Genomic DNA, 15,395 nt, shown 5'->3' with positions numbered 1-15,395 from the left:
TCGACTGCAAGGACAAGCAGCTGCAGGACAGGGAACAGAGCTCCTCCTGTGGCTGGAAGGGCACATTCCACTACAGCTCTGAGCACTTCAGTATGTCCCTGCTCCTCTGGCTGTGCTGGCAGCACACTGGTGGGTTGTACACAAGTGTAGATTTTATGTCTGTTTTAATTTATTCTCTTAGCAAAAGAAGATGTGCTCCAGACCAGCATCTCAGGGAGGGACTTCTTTGGGTGTCTCTAAACCTGACAGTAACTGTGGCAGTGCAAAGTCAGCTAAAATAATCTCTCTTTCCTTATAGTAGTTTGTCTGCAAAGGGTGCTGTGGTGGCCAAGGAGAACATATGCTTTGTTTATAAGCTGTGAGCCTCAGTAAAACATTTCTCCCTCTCCTCTGGGAAGCCTTTCCAAGCTGTGTGTGCTGTGGTGGTGTGAGTTTCAGAAAAGGCCTCTGAGACAAATATCTGACTCCCCTTCCCTCCACCTGGTGCATTTCCAGGTCTGACAGTAGATGTGGCAGCCCTGTCTGCTGGTGATGCACTGCCCTCTCTGTAGGTAAACAGCAGGCAACTGCAAGGCAGTTGTTTCCTTCCTCCTTCCACTTGCTTGGCTCAGGCATGGGATGAGAGCAACCCGAGGGGCCAAGGGGACTTGACAAACAGATATGCAGAAGGTGGGGAGAAGGGGGAAGATTTTCTAGCTGAAAGGGGGGTGAGATGAGGAAGAGGAGAGCATCTCTATCAGAGAGGAGACAGAACTGACAGCAGCAGCATAGAAATGGAGAGAGGTCAAGGGGAAGGGGCCCTCTGGATGGCGTCTGCTTTGTCAGCTGGCCAGGAACTGATGAGGTAAAGGGAGACTTTTGGCAGAGGCTTAGAGAGCACTGTACTGACTGCCTGGGATGTGCTGGGGACTTCTGCTGTATGTGCAGTGAAGGAAAATCAAATCCTCCGTGCACAGCTCTGCTGTTACACATCCCAGGGTCTCTGCATGTCTCTGCATGGGCAGCATACATGTGTGTACTCTATTCTGGCCCTCAGTCTTCAGAGACCTGACTCCTGGAAACCCCCTGTGTGTCTCTGCAGAGGGGCCACTGGCAGCAACAGCAGGCATTTATCTGGTAAAGCACAGCAGAACTGACAGTCTTTTGTTTTCTCTTCCCTGCAGTTCATGGCACAGGGGAAAGCCGGGAGCAGCTCCCCTCCATCCACAGCCTCCAAGCCGGGCAGTCAGCTGGACACCATGCTGGGAAGTCTCCAGTCCGACCTGAACAAACTGGGTGTAGCTACAGTTGCCAAAGGTGTCTGTGGAGCCTGCAAGAAGCCGATTGCTGGGCAGGTGAGTGGAAGGTGCTGTCTCATTGCTGAACCTTGGGCTGCAGCTGGGAGTAATGGGAGGGCTGTTTCGTGAGGCTGAAGAGACTGGAGATGCTGGAGAAACTGAAGTACTCTATTTATCCACTGGCTAGGTACGCTGTAAGCTCCTCCAGTGACCTCTACCCTGCCCCTGAGGGACTGCCCTCTCCTGAGATGATAGGTAATTCAGTTTTCATGCTACCCCAGTCCAGGGCTCACTTGAGTAGTAGAACTTGTCATTCTTGCTGATCTCCAGCTGGTAGCTTGTCATGTGGTCTAGGGGAGAGGGAGGTAGAGTTGTTCTTCATGATTTGTCTTCCCAACAGGTAGTTACAGCCATGGGGAAAACCTGGCACCCTGAGCACTTCGTCTGCACCCACTGCCAGGAGGAGATCGGGTCGCGGAACTTCTTTGAGCGGGATGGGCAGCCCTACTGCGAGAAGGACTACCACAACCTCTTCTCCCCTCGCTGCTACTACTGCAACGGGCCCATCCTTGATGTGAGTTCCTTGGGGGGGGATTCAGGGTGCTGGCAAGGTGCTGCAGGGCCTGGGTGTTGAAAACTCCACCCATGTGTCCTGGGTGGAAGATTTTGTTTTGGGATTTCCATGTTTCCTTTGTCTTTGCTCTGAAAGGGAAACAACTTGGCCCAGTCAAATTCTTACACCAGTGAGAGGAGATAGTCCCTCTTACCTTTTGTGAAGTTCCTTCAGAATCCCACATTGCTCCATCATTCTGATTCCTCAGCATTTGTGTGTTGGTAGCCTGTGGTAACAGGCACCAGTGCTAGTCCTGAGGGCTGGACGGGGCCCTGTGTAAGGGAGGAGGCAGTGCCTAAGATCCTTTTAGGGTAAAAAAAGTGTGCAGTGGGGAGAGCCCGAACGAGCCAGAGGCAGGGGCGAATTGACTCAGCTCTCTAAAGGACAGTCTATTTTAATGCTTGCTCTTGTCAGCACCAACATTAATGTCTTCTCCCCTCCCTCCAGCCCCCCCTTACTCACCTCCAAGTTGAAACTATCAGTTAAGTGACTTGCACTTTGTGTCTTCTCCTGAACAGAAAGTGGTGACGGCTTTGGACAGGACATGGCACCCTGAACACTTTTTCTGTGCCCAGTGTGGAGCTTTCTTTGGACCTGAAGGTACTGCTGGTTTATGCAAGGAGAAAACAATCTCCTCCCTAAAATACAGAGAAGGGTGTAAGGCAGAGCTGCTGCTGGGGGACAGTCTGAGGGGACAGGGGAACTACTGGAGTTCCAAGGGCTACAGCTGTTTGTGGGGGAAGAATGCTACCAGTAATCATCTCTTCTCCCCAGAGAGGAAGAGCATGCATGTGCTGGGATGGGAAGGGAACAGAACAAGGACCCTGCTGTGTGTGTTAGCAGGGGGAGGGATGATCCCACCCACACAGGTTATCCCACACAGCTTGTCTGGCCATAGGTGAAGATCAGGAGCTGATCCCTTTGCCTCTCCTCTCCTTTGGCAGGATTTCATGAGAAGGATGGCAAAGCCTATTGCCGCAAGGACTACTTTGACATGTTTGCTCCCAAGTGTGGAGGCTGTGCCCGGGCTATCCTGGAAAACTACATCTCTGCCTTGAACACCCTGTGGCACCCCGAGTGCTTTGTCTGTCGGGTAAGAAACCCAAGGTCCTTTGCACGACCCCTCTCTTTTCCTCCCTGCAGGCATCTGGTCCCATATCGGGAAAAGGCGTCTCTGGGGCAGTGAAGGGCAGCCAGTCCCACAAGATAAAAACATGTCAGCAACCAAACACCTTCTTGTTCCTCTGCCTGTTTATGTTGAACTTTCGAGCTGCCTTTCTGTTCCCAACTGCAATTATGGGCTTCTGCAGCAGCTCACAGATAAACAGAGACATTTTCTGTGACCTTTAAAAAATTATAAGCTAAGCTTCTCTCTGAGCACTTGCCTCAGCACTCAGATTTTGAGGATCTTCCTCCCATGCTCCATCTGACAATGTAAACTAACGAGGCTGACCTTGTTCAGACAAACGTGCAAGTCAGTGAAATAGTGGCAGGCTCCATACAACAGGCATAAGAAACAGGAATACTGCAGATTAAATGCTTGGCACTCTTTCAGAGAGCATTGCAAATATTAACTCTTAAAGGCCCCAAGAGATGAGCCAAATCAACCAGTGCTTCCTAGAGTGGGAGAGAAGGGCAGAAACCAGATGAAGCAGCCAGAACCACAAGCTGCTGATTCCTGGTGTGATGCTCAGATCTGACTGTGTCCGTGCTGTTGGGACTGTCTGTGGCTCCTGCAGTGGTGTGCAGAGAGTGGAGGCAGAAGCTGTGCCTGACTCTGTGGGGCTGGGGAGGGCTGTGCCTTCTTGTGCAGAGATTGAGACTTTATCAAGCAGTTGTGCTTTCCTTTCCCCCTGCTGCCACACTGCCTGAATTAGTGGGGCCAACATGGATGTCTTCCAGGACACAAGATGTGATTCTCTTCCTGTTTTTGCTAAATCAGAGCAAACTTTTCAGCTGTCCTGCTGACTGAGGGAAGACACTGTTTATTGAACTGTCAGCATTAGTAAAGTCTTGGACTCGCTGCAGGCAAACTGTATTCATCCTGGTATTGTGAGTGTTTAACAGCTCTGCCTGCTGTTTGCTGGATCCCTTTCCACGTGTTGGGGTCCAGCTGTGTGTGATAGTCAGTGTCCTCCCCGGGGAAGGGGACAGCAAAACCAGGATTCTGCAAACATGGCTCCTCCTCAAGCCTTGCTGCTAATGTATTTGGCAAATCTGGCAGCGTCCTCGACTCTCCCACACTCTGCTGCTTCAGTTTCCCACGCATACAAGGAGTTTCCCACTCATACAAGACCACCACTGGGGGGTCTCCCCAGTCTGGTGGGGGTGGTGGGTGCTTCTGTTGCAGGTTCTAAAGTGTAGAGTCTTCAGCTGCCTGACACCAAGGGGGAGGAGGAGCTCTGGACACTAATTAGCATGTAGCTGGTGTATCCTCTTCTCCTTGTCTGTTCAAAATCATTAGCCCTGTAGAACAAACAGTTTCTCCCAGCAGTGATCCGTGTGTAACTGCTGGAGATGTTTCAGGTTGGACAATCCTTTGCAGAGTGTATCAGCCTAATGCCAGCCATTGTGGAGAGGTCACTTGTGAAGATTAATTGTGCCTCATTTTCTCAGCTGGAACTAGTCCAGTATTCATCAGGATTCTGCTGCATGAAAGTCTGTGTTGGTCTCTCCTTCTGCCTGCCCTTGTGGGGAAGCTGGAGTGAGAAAAAACCGAACAGGGAAAGGTGCTTCAGTGTTTCCCACCTCAGAGGAAGGAGTGTTCTCCTTTCTCCTGGCTGGACACATCTGGTAGCTCATCCATAGTATTTTCTTTGTAGAAGTGAAGCTAGCTGGGGGAAGGAGCTGGTTAATTCCTTTGCTTGTGCCTGTATCTGTCTATCTCTCAGCCTTTTCTTGGAAACTCTTCTTGGTGGACAGAGTTTGGCTCTGGACAACAGGACAGTAGTGAAGGGCAGCAGTTCACCTGCCCGCAGAACAGCTGGGCTGTGCCACAGAGGTGGCTTGTGGAGCTACCCCTCCCCACATCCCTGGCTTCTCACACAACCTGTCCCCTCTGCTTTGTCCTCCTGCAGGAATGTTTCACCCCGTTCATCAATGGCAGCTTCTTTGAGCACGACGGGCAGCCCTACTGCGAGGTGCACTACCACGAGCGCCGCGGCTCCCTCTGCTCCGGGTGCCAGAAGCCCATCACAGGACGCTGCATCACTGCCATGGGCAAGAAATTTCACCCTGAACACTTTGTCTGTGCCTTCTGCCTCAAGCAGCTCAACAAAGGAACCTTCAAAGAGCAGAACGACAAGCCCTACTGCCAGAACTGCTTCCTCAAGCTCTTCTGTTAGAGGCACCATCGATGGGCGCTAAAGCATCTTTCTGCCACCCCCTCGGCAGTTCTGGCTCTCTGAACATTACTGTGATTTAGGAATCTTACCAGGCAGGGGAGGAGGGGGGTGGGGGGTGGGGAGTGCTTTCTGCTGCTATGGAGAGGCAGTAGATCCAGAGATGAGACGGACCATTAAACTGGAAACGCCCCTTGCTGTGTCTCAGTAGAGAGAGGCCGAGATCCCTCATGACGGTGTGTGTGTCTGTGTGTGTGACTGACAGCTGAGCTTAGCTCGAGGGCTCCAACAGGGAGATCTTCCCAGCCCCCTCCTGGCAGCAGGAGTCTTTGCCAGTACGTTTCAGCCCGTGTCAGCTCCCTGAGCAAATCGAGACACTTGCAGACAACACAGCCCTCTGCTTTGACACCTCCTTCTCAGGCTTTTGCCTGCACGTGTGCAGGGTGAGCGACAGCCCAGCAAGGGCACCCTGTAACCTCAGGGCCACCCTGGCTCCCCTCACAGAGCCACACCATGTGTGTGACTTGCTGAGACCAGAGCACCAGCACAGGCAGCCAAGACCCTGCAAGGGTCTCTCCAGTTCCATTACACTGTAGGGAGATAATACCACTTACTTTTTTTTTTTTTTTAATTAAGAGGAATCAAGATGTTAATGTGTGGGTTGGGGGTTTTCCCCTCCTAGTTTGTTATGCCCTTTCTCAATGCCTTTTCTCAGCACACCAGAGCAGAAGGTGGGGTAAGCCCTGACCATCCCTCAGCACTGATGTGTGCTCCTTGTGGGAACATCCCATGTCAGGCATCTCCATCCAGGCCAGCTCAGGGCATCTGCTCCCCTCACCTGCTGCTCCTGGGAGAGAGGAAGAGGCATCATCCCTTCTTTAAATGCAGGTGCAGAGAGGTCAGAGCAGCCTTTTTCATCCATCCCTGTTATGAATGAGTGTGATGTGTGTGTGTTTATCTGGCCTGAAAATCTCCCATCTGTCAGGGCCTGAAACTGTCACAAGAGTGGGGAAAAGTGGAGAGGGTTAAGAAGCCGGGAAAAAAAAAAAATCCTAAATTTATATCCTTTCTTCCTCTTTGCTAATGAGACCTGTCAGCCCCTTGGTGTTTCCATTTTCTGTGCTCTTGTTAAACATGTTCTACTGAGAGATGCTACAGCAATAACCTTTTATATTGACTGTTACTGGTATAACAAGTCCCGTGGGTCAGGTGTGCGTGACACACCTGGAGTTTTACTATCAAAGTGAATACTGTATCCAGTCTTTGATAAGAACTGTAGATTTCTACACTGATTTTGAATTCATATCTAATTTACTTTTAATCCTCTTATACAGAAATTGGTTTTGAAGTGATTTTAAGAAAGCAACTTTTATATCAAGCTGTGCTGTTCTAGGCAGTGTGCCAGTTGTGCTGGCTTACTGCATCTATAACCTCAATGCTTTGTTAAGCCGAACTAACATTCAATATTTCCTTTTTATTGCGGGTTGGGAGGGGCTGGAATCTATGGGGAAGGGAATGTGACTTGTATTTTTTCCCTAGCACAGGCAGGTGAACTGTGAATAGCTTTTTTTTTTCCCCTCCTCTGGGTCACCTAAAAGTGTGTTTTCTGGTTTTATTGTAACCTGTAAACTGCTGTATTTGAATCACCTGCCTTTCTCCCAAAGCCCAGCTTCCAGGATGTTTGAGTAAGTCTTAATGTGATGCTTTGGGGGAGGAGCTCAGACCTTTGCCCTCTGTTTCTCCTCTTCAGCCACCTGAAATCAGAGCAGGGTAAATTGAGGAAAAAAGGTCTTGTGACTGAGGAGGAGAAAGTGGGAGAGACAGACTGTTCCTGACTAGCTGTGTAACTTTGGGCCAGTCACTAAACCTTACTGTGCCTCAGTTTCCCCATCTGTAAAATGGGGGCAGTTTAGCCTGGATTTGTGAGGTTATTGGGAGGCTTAGCTTGTGTTTGCTAAAGCACTTTTAGGTCTCTGGCTGGATGGAGGGTGCTACGGAGAGGGAAGGACTGCACTGAAATTCCCGGTGCCGTTCTGTGGTACCAGCCAAGGCAGCCCAGGGAGCAGTGTTTCAATTACTGCTCCAGAGTGCTACAGCACTGTCACCAGAGGCATCTGGGTGTGTTTTGCAGCTTGGTAGGTGCATTAGGGGCCCAGGGGTGGCTGTGTCAGAAACCAGCCCAGCCTTGGGCTGGAAACTGCAGGTCCCTGTCACACAACCTTGTCGCGGTGCTGCCCTGCCCTGCTTGGATCACTGAAACTGTTTCACTCATTTCCCCTACAAATGAACTCAGTGTGTGGGTGTGAGGCCGAAGGGAACTGTGGGAGCACTGGAGCTGTGTCAGCTGGGCTGAGTGTAGCTCTGGGAGAGTTCATGAGGCAAGAATCCTTATGCATTTGCCTTTTCATCTGTGAAGTCGATTTAACTTAAATGGGTGTTCCTAAGCTGTGTGTGTTTATCTCACTGAAAAGGTCAATCCTTGGTGCCGCTGAGAGGACACACAGCTGTTGTGTCCGAGTGTCAGAAAGGGGTGAGATGTTTCTGGCACTGCCACTGCAAATGGCATGACATCTGCAAACGGTGTAATCGCGTGCCTCAGTTTCCCTGTGCGGGGAGTCTTTAACCTACCTCACTCACTGCTAGTTGAGGGTTGTGCCAGTGACACTCCTGGCACATGTGGAAGGCCCTGGGTGCTGTGAGGGCTGCTGGGGGCCGAGGGGAGGCTCGGTGTCCTTAGTGCTTAACTGAGATCATTACACATTTACCTCCTGCCTTCATCTGGTGCCTGACACGCTGGGATGCTGCACCGATGCTACTCTGCCAAATAACGACTTGTGGTGTCCCAAATGCCTGTGTAGTTCATTGCAGGTGCAGTTCTAGGGTGGCACAGCCGGGTGTGGGGCTGGGGATGGTGCTGGGGGGTCCCTGGCCCTGGAGAGGAGCTGGCAGGGGCTGTGACAGGCGCTCCGGGAGGGTCTGTGTGTGCACCCCCGGACCGGGCGCTACCCCTGGGGAAGGTCTTTCTCACCACGTCCGGGCTGGGCTGGGGGAAGCTTGGCTGGGTCGACAATTATTTGATTTTTTTTCCCCCTCCCATGTAAACTTCTAACTCCGCTTTTTTTTTTCCATTTAAAATTCTTGCAGTTACGCCAATAAAGTTTTTACCGTTATTCTCACGCCTGTGTCGCGATTGTTTCCAGCCCCTGAGCTGGGGAGGGATCGGACCCGGAGCGGTTCCCCCTCAGGGCGGGGCTGAGGGGGGGGGGCGGTGCGCTCCTCCCGCCGCCAGGGGGCGCCGTCGCTCAGCCGCGCGCGGCTGCCGCGCCCTTTCCGCCAGCGTCACGCGCCTCTCGGGTGATTGACATGGCGGGCAGCCAATGGGCGGAGGGGAGGCAGCGCCGCGGCTCGCTGTGATTGGACTTGAGCCGCGGTATAAAAGGAGGCGGGCCCGCCCTCCGGCCCTTCTTTCCCGGAGCCCTCGTGGAGGTGCGGGCGCGGCGCGGCGGCTCCGGGGCACGGGCGGGGCTGGGCGGCCGGGACGGGGGGGAGCGGACCCGGAGCGTACCCCGGGTGTACCCGGAGTGTACTCGGGGTCCTGGGCCGCGGCCGGACTGGGGGGAGGAGGAAAGGAGAGGGAAGGGTGCGGACCTACCTGACCGTGCTTCTCTCTGGCAGGTCCCAGCTCGTCTTTAAACCCACCGGGCGATCCTTGGAGCACCGCCGAGATGCCCAGGGAAGACAGGGCTACGTGGAAGTCCAACTATTTTATGAAAATCATCGTGAGTGTCGGCGCGGGGCAGCGGGAGGCGGGCGGGCCGTGCTGCGGGGGCTTGTTTAAAGAGATAAGTGCTGTGGTGTAAAGGAAGGATTACGTAGCATTAGAAAGATATTAAGACAATCCACAGTTTTTCCTGTGAGAATCTGCTGCGGTAGTTGCAGAGGTGACATGTTTAGGGATGTGACTCGATGGCTGAGTGAAACGTGCAGCCTGTGGCACGCTCAGCCTCAGCTGGAGCTCAGCACTCTGAAACTTCTGACAGCCTTTTTGTACGTTTTAACGTGTGGAGGTTTTAATGCTGCTCTGTGCTCTGAGCACTCTGCTCTGTCTGGCTGTCTTTGTATAGTTACAGTGTTCTTTTTGTTACAGCAACTCCTGGATGATTACCCAAAATGTTTCATTGTGGGAGCAGACAATGTGGGATCCAAGCAGATGCAGCAGATCCGCATGTCCCTGCGTGGGAAGGCTGTTGTGCTGATGGGGAAGAACACGATGATGCGCAAAGCTATTCGTGGTCATCTGGAGAACAACCCTGCCCTAGAAAAGTGGGTACTGCTGCCTGAGGGCACTTCTGGGTGCTCTGTCTGGGAGGAGGGGATGTTGTCTGAGAAACAGAACTGAAGGCTGTCTTCCCTTCAGGCTGCTGCCTCACATCCGTGGGAATGTGGGCTTTGTCTTCACTAAGGAGGATCTGACCGAGATCCGGGACATGCTGCTGGCTAACAAGGTAGGGAGACCAGCCCTCACCACATCTCTGGGCTGTTATTATGGAATGAAAAATAAAACCGAGTCTTCATGGAGGATACGTCATTAGTAGGAGTCCTGAAGGGCTGGGAATTGGCCCCTGCAACCTTACACAAACTGCTTGAGTTCAGCTGTGTCACTGGTGTGTGCTTGGGTGCTGTCCATCCGAGAGGAATGTGTCAGCAAGGAGATGATCCCACAAGATCTGAGGTGAGCATTCTTGCAGCTTCTCTTCTCCCCTCTCTCAGGTGCCAGCTGCTGCCCGTGCCGGTGCTATTGCTCCTTGTGATGTGACTGTGCCAGCCCAGAACACGGGCCTTGGGCCAGAGAAGACCTCCTTTTTCCAGGCCTTGGGCATCACCACGAAGATTTCCAGAGGAACCATTGAAATTCTGGTCAGTGAGCTGCATGCTGCAGTTGTCAAAGCTGTTCCTTCACTGGGGGCTCTGACTGTGGCAGCTCAGGGAACTCTGAAGGCCAAAGCTCCCATTAATTCTTAGATACTGTATGAGCAGTGTGACTGCTGCACTTTGGGGATTGGAAGGAGGGTGTCTGGCTCGGCTTGTGGAGTGTATGTGTTGGGTTTATTTGCTCCATTTTCACCATTTGTGTTTGTGTCCCCTTGAACTGATGTGCTGGAATTTCTTTGTGTGTATTCACTGCTTTTCCCCCGATCTCCTCAGAGTGACGTGCAGCTCATCAAGACTGGAGACAAAGTGGGTGCCAGTGAAGCCACCCTGCTCAACATGCTGAATATCTCCCCGTTCTCCTTCGGGTTGGTGATCCAGCAGGTCTTTGACAATGGCAGCATTTACAACCCTGAAGTGCTGGACATCACTGAGGAGACCTTGCACAAGCGCTTCCTGGAGGTGAGCACCATAACCCATGTCCCTCGTGCTCTGCCCTGCTGCTGTGGGAGCCAGCACTGCCCCAGAGTGAAAGGCCCTGTGTGGTATTTTCTGTGAGGTCCTGCAGAGCCAGGAGCTCTCCCTGGTGCCCTGTATGTGGGACTGTTCATCTGAAGCTGCTTCAAAAAGTGAGGCTGTTTGGAATCTTAGGAAATCCTGAGTTGGAAGGAAACCCACAAGAATTGTTAAGTCCAACTCCTGGCCCAGCACAGGACACCCCAGCAATACCACCTTGTGCTTGAGAGCATTGTCCAAATGCTCCTTGAGCTCTGGCAGGTTTGGGGCTGTGACCCCGTCCCTGGGGAGCCTGTTCAGTGCCCAACCACCCTCTCCGGAGAGAATCTTTTCTTAGTATCGGACTTAAACCTCCCCTGACACAGCTCCTTGTCATTCTCTTGGGTTCTGTCACTGATCACCAGAGAGCAGAGATCAGTGACATTTAAATCTTGATGCCTTGATTGTCCCTCCTGTTGGCAGTGTAGAAGTCATCACTTGGCCATCCTCTGCTGTGGTTTCTAGTCCAGGTTGTTCCTCAGAGCACAGAAACATGAGTGTCTCTCTCTCCACAGGGTGTTCGTAATGTTGCCAGCATCTGTCTGCAAATTGGGTACCCAACCATTGCTTCTGTGCCCCACTCCATCATCAACGGGTACAAGCGTGTCCTGGCCGTGGCTGTGGAGACCGACTACACCTTCCCACTGGCTGAAAAGGTAATGGCTTCAGTGTAGCTGAAGTGCCTTTGGTTCTTCATAACTGGCAGTGATAAATGCACATTTGGCTTCTAGCAAGCTGCAAGTGCTGCCTTTGCAATTGCAAAGGTTCAGCCCTTCAAAATGTTTTGTTTCCTGTGAGTTTACCTTTTTTTCCGGCTCCTTTGCAGGTGAAGGCCTTCCTGGCAGACCCCTCTGCCTTTGTGGCAGCCATGCCTGTGGTCACTGAAGCAGCTGCACCTGCTGCTGCTGCTGCTGCTGCTCCAGCAAAGGAGGCAGCGAAGGAGGAGTCGGAGGAGTCTGATGAGGACATGGGATTCGGTCTCTTTGACTAACAGCAGCCACCACCTGTCTGTTTGTGTCACAGTTGGCCCAATGGAAGAAATAAAAAGCTATTTTACACCTTCGTGTGTGCCTGCATCCTTAGTGTAGTCTCCACATCACCTGGGGCTTGGGAAAAGTGTAACCCGAGGGGGCCCGTGTGCTGCAGCGGTTGTTCCTCGGGCCGAGGAGCTGCAGGGGAGCAGTTGTTCCTGGAGCCCCGTGTGCTGTCGGCGAGCAGTTGTTCCTCCTCCCCGTGTGCTGCAGGGGAGGGTTGTTCTCGGTGCCGCTGCTCTGCACCCGCCGGCAGCTCAGCCCTTCCCGGCCGAGCTGAGCAGAGGCCTCGCCCGCAGCTGCTCTGGGCGCTGCAGCCGCCGCCCGTCCGTGCCTGTTCCCCCGCGCTCGAGGTGGGTCCCGCCGTGCGGAGCAGCCGCGGCTCCCCCGGGCGGGCGGGCAGCGCCCATCGCCCGGCGCCGGGCCCGCCCCGGAAGCCGCTACCGGTTCCGGGGTCGCGGCGGAGCGATGGCGGCCGACACGCAGGTGAGTGCGGGACGGGCCGCGCCGGCCCGGCCGGACAGGGCAGGGCAGGGCAGGGCTGCGGGGGCTCCACTCCCGCCCCGCTGCGCCCCCGGCCCGGCGGCGGGGCTCGGCTCGGTGCCCGCGGCCGTCCGGGGCCGTGTCCGCCGGCCCGGGGCGGGCCCGCACCGCGCTGTGCCCGGCCCGCGGGAAGGGCCCGCCCGCCGCCGGCGCTGCCGCGGGGCCGGGCCGGAGAGGAGCGGGGGGCGGCGGTTGCCGTCCCGGTCAACGCCCGGCTGCGACCCCTGTGCGGCTGCCGGGCTCGCTGGGCTCGGCGGGCCCGCCGTTCTCCCCCGGTTCACACCGCCCCGCCGGGGGAGCCCGGAGTGCCGCCTCCCGTGCCCGGGACCGCCTGTTTAACCCTGATGGGCTTGAGGTGTTCCCAAGGCAAACTCCGGTCTTCTCAACTTAGGTCTTCCTAACTTGTTTTGTTATATCACCTTTTTGTTCTCTCTGTTTGCCTGCAGCAGCGTTGCTTGTAGGCTGGATTTGTATGCGTGTGTACATAAACGTCCTAATAAAAGGAAAAAGCAAATAGGTGTAGCCTGTCCCAGCTGCTCTTGCGTGGAGACTGGGGAGTCGGGGTTTGTGCAGGTTCTGTAAGCCACTGAGATGCTGGGGAAGTCCTGTGGCGTTATACGTAATTTATAATTTCAGTTTCTAGACTGTTGAGAGAATTTAAACACGTTTTTCCTGTTTGTACATCTGCCTGCCTGCTTGTTATTAAGCAGCTTGAGTAAGTGGAGCTTGGTTTGAGTTTGCATATGATGAACTCCTGTACTGGAAGGTTTGAAGGCAGAGCAGCTCCTTAATGGCTTCTGGTTCTGTCGGTTGTTGGTTGTCCTCCACAGCTCGACCCAGTCCTTGCTGTTCAGGGGTGCAGCCCTGCTTCCAACCAGTTTTAGGGAGAGCTGGGGGTGTGAAGTGGTCACAGGCTCAGGGAGGTGTGGATGGTCCCTAAATCCCAGGTAGTTGCTGAGCAGGATTGACCTTCCAGCGTGTCAGCAAAAAGCTTCACTGAAGGCAGTTCCTGAGAAGCTCTTTGAAAAAGACTGAAGGGAGAAGGAACAGTTTTGATGAGTTTCTAAAGACATGCACATTTGCTGCCCTTCCAAAAGATGATGATTATTGTTAAGATATAAAGTGGCTGAATTTAAGAGTGGGATTTCAAAAGCCCTTCTTGGAGAGCTCTGTTTTGGTTTCTGTAAATGCAGAGGTGAGTGATTTCAGTCCCATCCCTCCAGCAGATCCCAGCACACATTAACACAGGCATAAAAAACCCTTTGGGTTGTGTGGTGTGATTTTTGTTTTGCTTGGGTAACCTTGGACATGGCTGATAGCACATGGAGGAGTTTGGTAGTGAGGCACAACCTTTTCTAATCTGGCAAGTCCATTTTACAAAATCCTTGCAATGTGCTTGTTAATTTTGGAAAACAGGAAATGCCAGTACAGAATTTCACAACTACTGACACCTGGAACCACAGGTCAGTTTTTCAGGATGGGCAGTTACAGTCACCCTGGGTTGTCTGCAGTTTGGAGTCCCTCTTCAGGTCTGCCTGAGCTTTAGGCTATAATGTACATGGAGAAGCTCCTTTGAGTTCTTGAAGTGCATTATTTTTTGCTTTCAAAGGTCCTGCACTCCAGGTTATTGGTGTTAGCTCTTACTCTGTGTTACTTTTAGAGGGGTGTCTCTTACAGAGCATGAGCACTGTGCCAGGGGGACAGGTTAGCAAACAGAGAGCAGTCATCCTTCAGCCAAGGAGACAGAGTTTCATGGTGTGGTGCACAGTGACCCTTCCCTGGCAGATGAGACCGTGGATGCCCAACATTTGGGCACTGAGAGGTCATGTGGCAGCAGATGACATGTTCTGCTTGCCTGGTTTGTGTTCTGTGGGTTGATATCAAAGGCAGTCTGATGTTGTTTCCTCTTTGTGGTTTCAGATTTCTGACACACTGAAGCGCTTCGCAGTAAAAGTAACTACAGCCAGCGTGAAGGAACGGAGAGAGATCCTCAGTGAGCTGGGAAAATGCATTTCTGGGAAAGGTAAGAGCTTGGGGGACATTGTCCTGCTTACCAGGGTGGAGGAGAATATTAAAATGTTTTGTTTCAAGGGCTGTGTGAGGGGTGTTTTTGTGAGGGGGGGATACTGGCAGCATTTGGAGTCTGTGCTCCGTCACAGCATTAATTCCAAGTGTGGAGTTTGTAGGTAGCACAGAACCCTGGTTTTTGGCACATGTGCTTTTTCCAGTCAGTAGTTGTAGCACTGTGTGTATTAGTTCTTCATTAGTGTTTCAGTTGCCTGTTTCTCTCCTGACTCAGCCTGTTTTTTTAATTCTCATGGAATATTCAGATACACGTCTAGGGAGGGGAGTGTAGAAAATTTCAAGTGGTCTGAATAAAACAGCTGAAGCAAATTTTTAAAACTTTCTTATTTCTCTCATTTTCTGAAGATGACTGTATTCCATCTGTTCAAATTATTGCCATTATTTTTAAAAATATGCATAAAATGTACAAAAAGAGGAAACTTTTACTTGCAAGCAGTTTCATAGATGTGATGCGAGCAGTTTACTGATTTCAGTTGTGGAGTGAATTGTGTTTGTGTTAAAGATTAAGAGCTCATCAATTAATGAAGAAATATTTTGGAACACATTGTTACAGATCTTCCAGAGGGTGCAGTGAAGGGCCTTTGCAAACTCTTCTGCCTTACTCTGCATCGATACCGGTGAGTAAATTGATGTGGAAAGGCTGTATGATTTAATCTATCAGTATTTACGTTTGTTAGTTAGACTGTTCTGGAGCATCTGGAAATGTTAGCATGCAATGTCACAGAGATGTGTGTGACACTGAAGGGTGTCATTTGTAATTAGGCTCTCAGGATAGGTTTGACATTAGAAAGTTTTGCAACACTTGCCTTGCATTTTACCTTTAATTTTGAAATTAAACCTTTTGTCCTGTGGTTCAGTTTGCAAGAACGAACACCCATGTCCTTGTGAAGCAGGACCGAGGTGTCTTTTAGATGCCTTTTAGACACTTCTAGATGGGATTAAATCACGATCTCTTGCAGAGGAGCTGTTCAGAACCTGTTTTCTTCTGCAACATGCTGGAGAGCCTCCACATAACTGCTGT

At 52.1% G+C, this 15,395-nt stretch overlaps 3 protein-coding genes across 7 annotated transcripts in view; all 3 read left to right on the top strand.

The window, feature by feature from the left end:
* Positions 1-8,407, top strand: part of PXN (paxillin) — a 49,331-nt gene extending 40,924 nt beyond the window's left edge. For all 4 annotated transcript variants that reach the window (XM_051805388.1, XM_051805386.1, XM_051805387.1 and 1 more), the window contains 5 exons: positions 1,164-1,334; positions 1,678-1,851; positions 2,409-2,490; positions 2,835-2,983; positions 4,968-8,407. In XM_051805388.1, the coding sequence (XP_051661348.1) occupies positions 1,164-1,334; positions 1,678-1,851; positions 2,409-2,490; positions 2,835-2,983; positions 4,968-5,234 (843 nt within the window). In that variant the 3' untranslated portion in view covers positions 5,235-8,407. The remainder of the gene's footprint in view (positions 1-1,163; positions 1,335-1,677; positions 1,852-2,408; positions 2,491-2,834; positions 2,984-4,967) is intronic.
* Positions 8,408-8,598: 191 nt separating this feature from the next.
* On the top strand, positions 8,599-11,777 carry RPLP0 (ribosomal protein lateral stalk subunit P0). The gene is made up of 8 exons (XM_051805399.1): positions 8,599-8,717; positions 8,907-9,010; positions 9,379-9,554; positions 9,649-9,736; positions 10,002-10,148; positions 10,437-10,622; positions 11,231-11,371; positions 11,542-11,777. The coding sequence occupies exons 1-8, from the start codon at positions 8,609-8,611 to the stop codon at positions 11,704-11,706; spliced, it is 1,116 nt and encodes a 371-aa protein (XP_051661359.1). The 5' UTR covers positions 8,599-8,608; the 3' UTR covers positions 11,707-11,777.
* Positions 11,778-12,145: 368 nt separating this feature from the next.
* Positions 12,146-15,395, top strand: part of GCN1 (GCN1 activator of EIF2AK4) — a 40,713-nt gene continuing 37,463 nt past the window's right edge. For both annotated transcript variants that reach the window (XM_051805375.1, XM_051805374.1), the window contains exons 1-3: positions 12,146-12,232; positions 14,210-14,312; positions 14,928-14,991. In XM_051805375.1, coding sequence (XP_051661335.1) covers positions 12,215-12,232; positions 14,210-14,312; positions 14,928-14,991 — 185 coding nt within the window. In that variant the 5' untranslated portion in view covers positions 12,146-12,214. The remainder of the gene's footprint in view (positions 12,233-14,209; positions 14,313-14,927; positions 14,992-15,395) is intronic.

Source organism: Manacus candei, unplaced genomic scaffold, assembly GCF_025592945.1.
Source record: "Manacus candei isolate 608988 ecotype Guabito, Panama unplaced genomic scaffold, ASM2559294v1 h1tg000064l, whole genome shotgun sequence".
NCBI classification, from domain to species: Eukaryota; Metazoa; Chordata; class Aves; order Passeriformes; family Pipridae; genus Manacus; species Manacus candei.
This window is presented reverse-complemented; position numbering and strand designations above follow the sequence as displayed.

What these genes read in the sequence shown, in the direction of transcription:
- RPLP0 (XM_051805399.1), top strand. Translation starts at nt 8,609, where the DNA reads ATGGGCGGAGGGGAGGCAGCGCCGCGGCTCGCTGTGATTGGACTTGAG. An exon ending in GAGGAACCATTGAAATTCTG is followed by an intron (nt 10,149 to 10,436) that starts GTCAGTGAGCTG and finishes CGATCTCCTCAG; the next exon opens with AGTGACGTGCAGCTCATCAA. An exon ending in CCTTCCCACTGGCTGAAAAG is followed by an intron (nt 11,372 to 11,541) that starts GTAATGGCTTCA and finishes GCTCCTTTGCAG; the next exon opens with GTGAAGGCCTTCCTGGCAGA.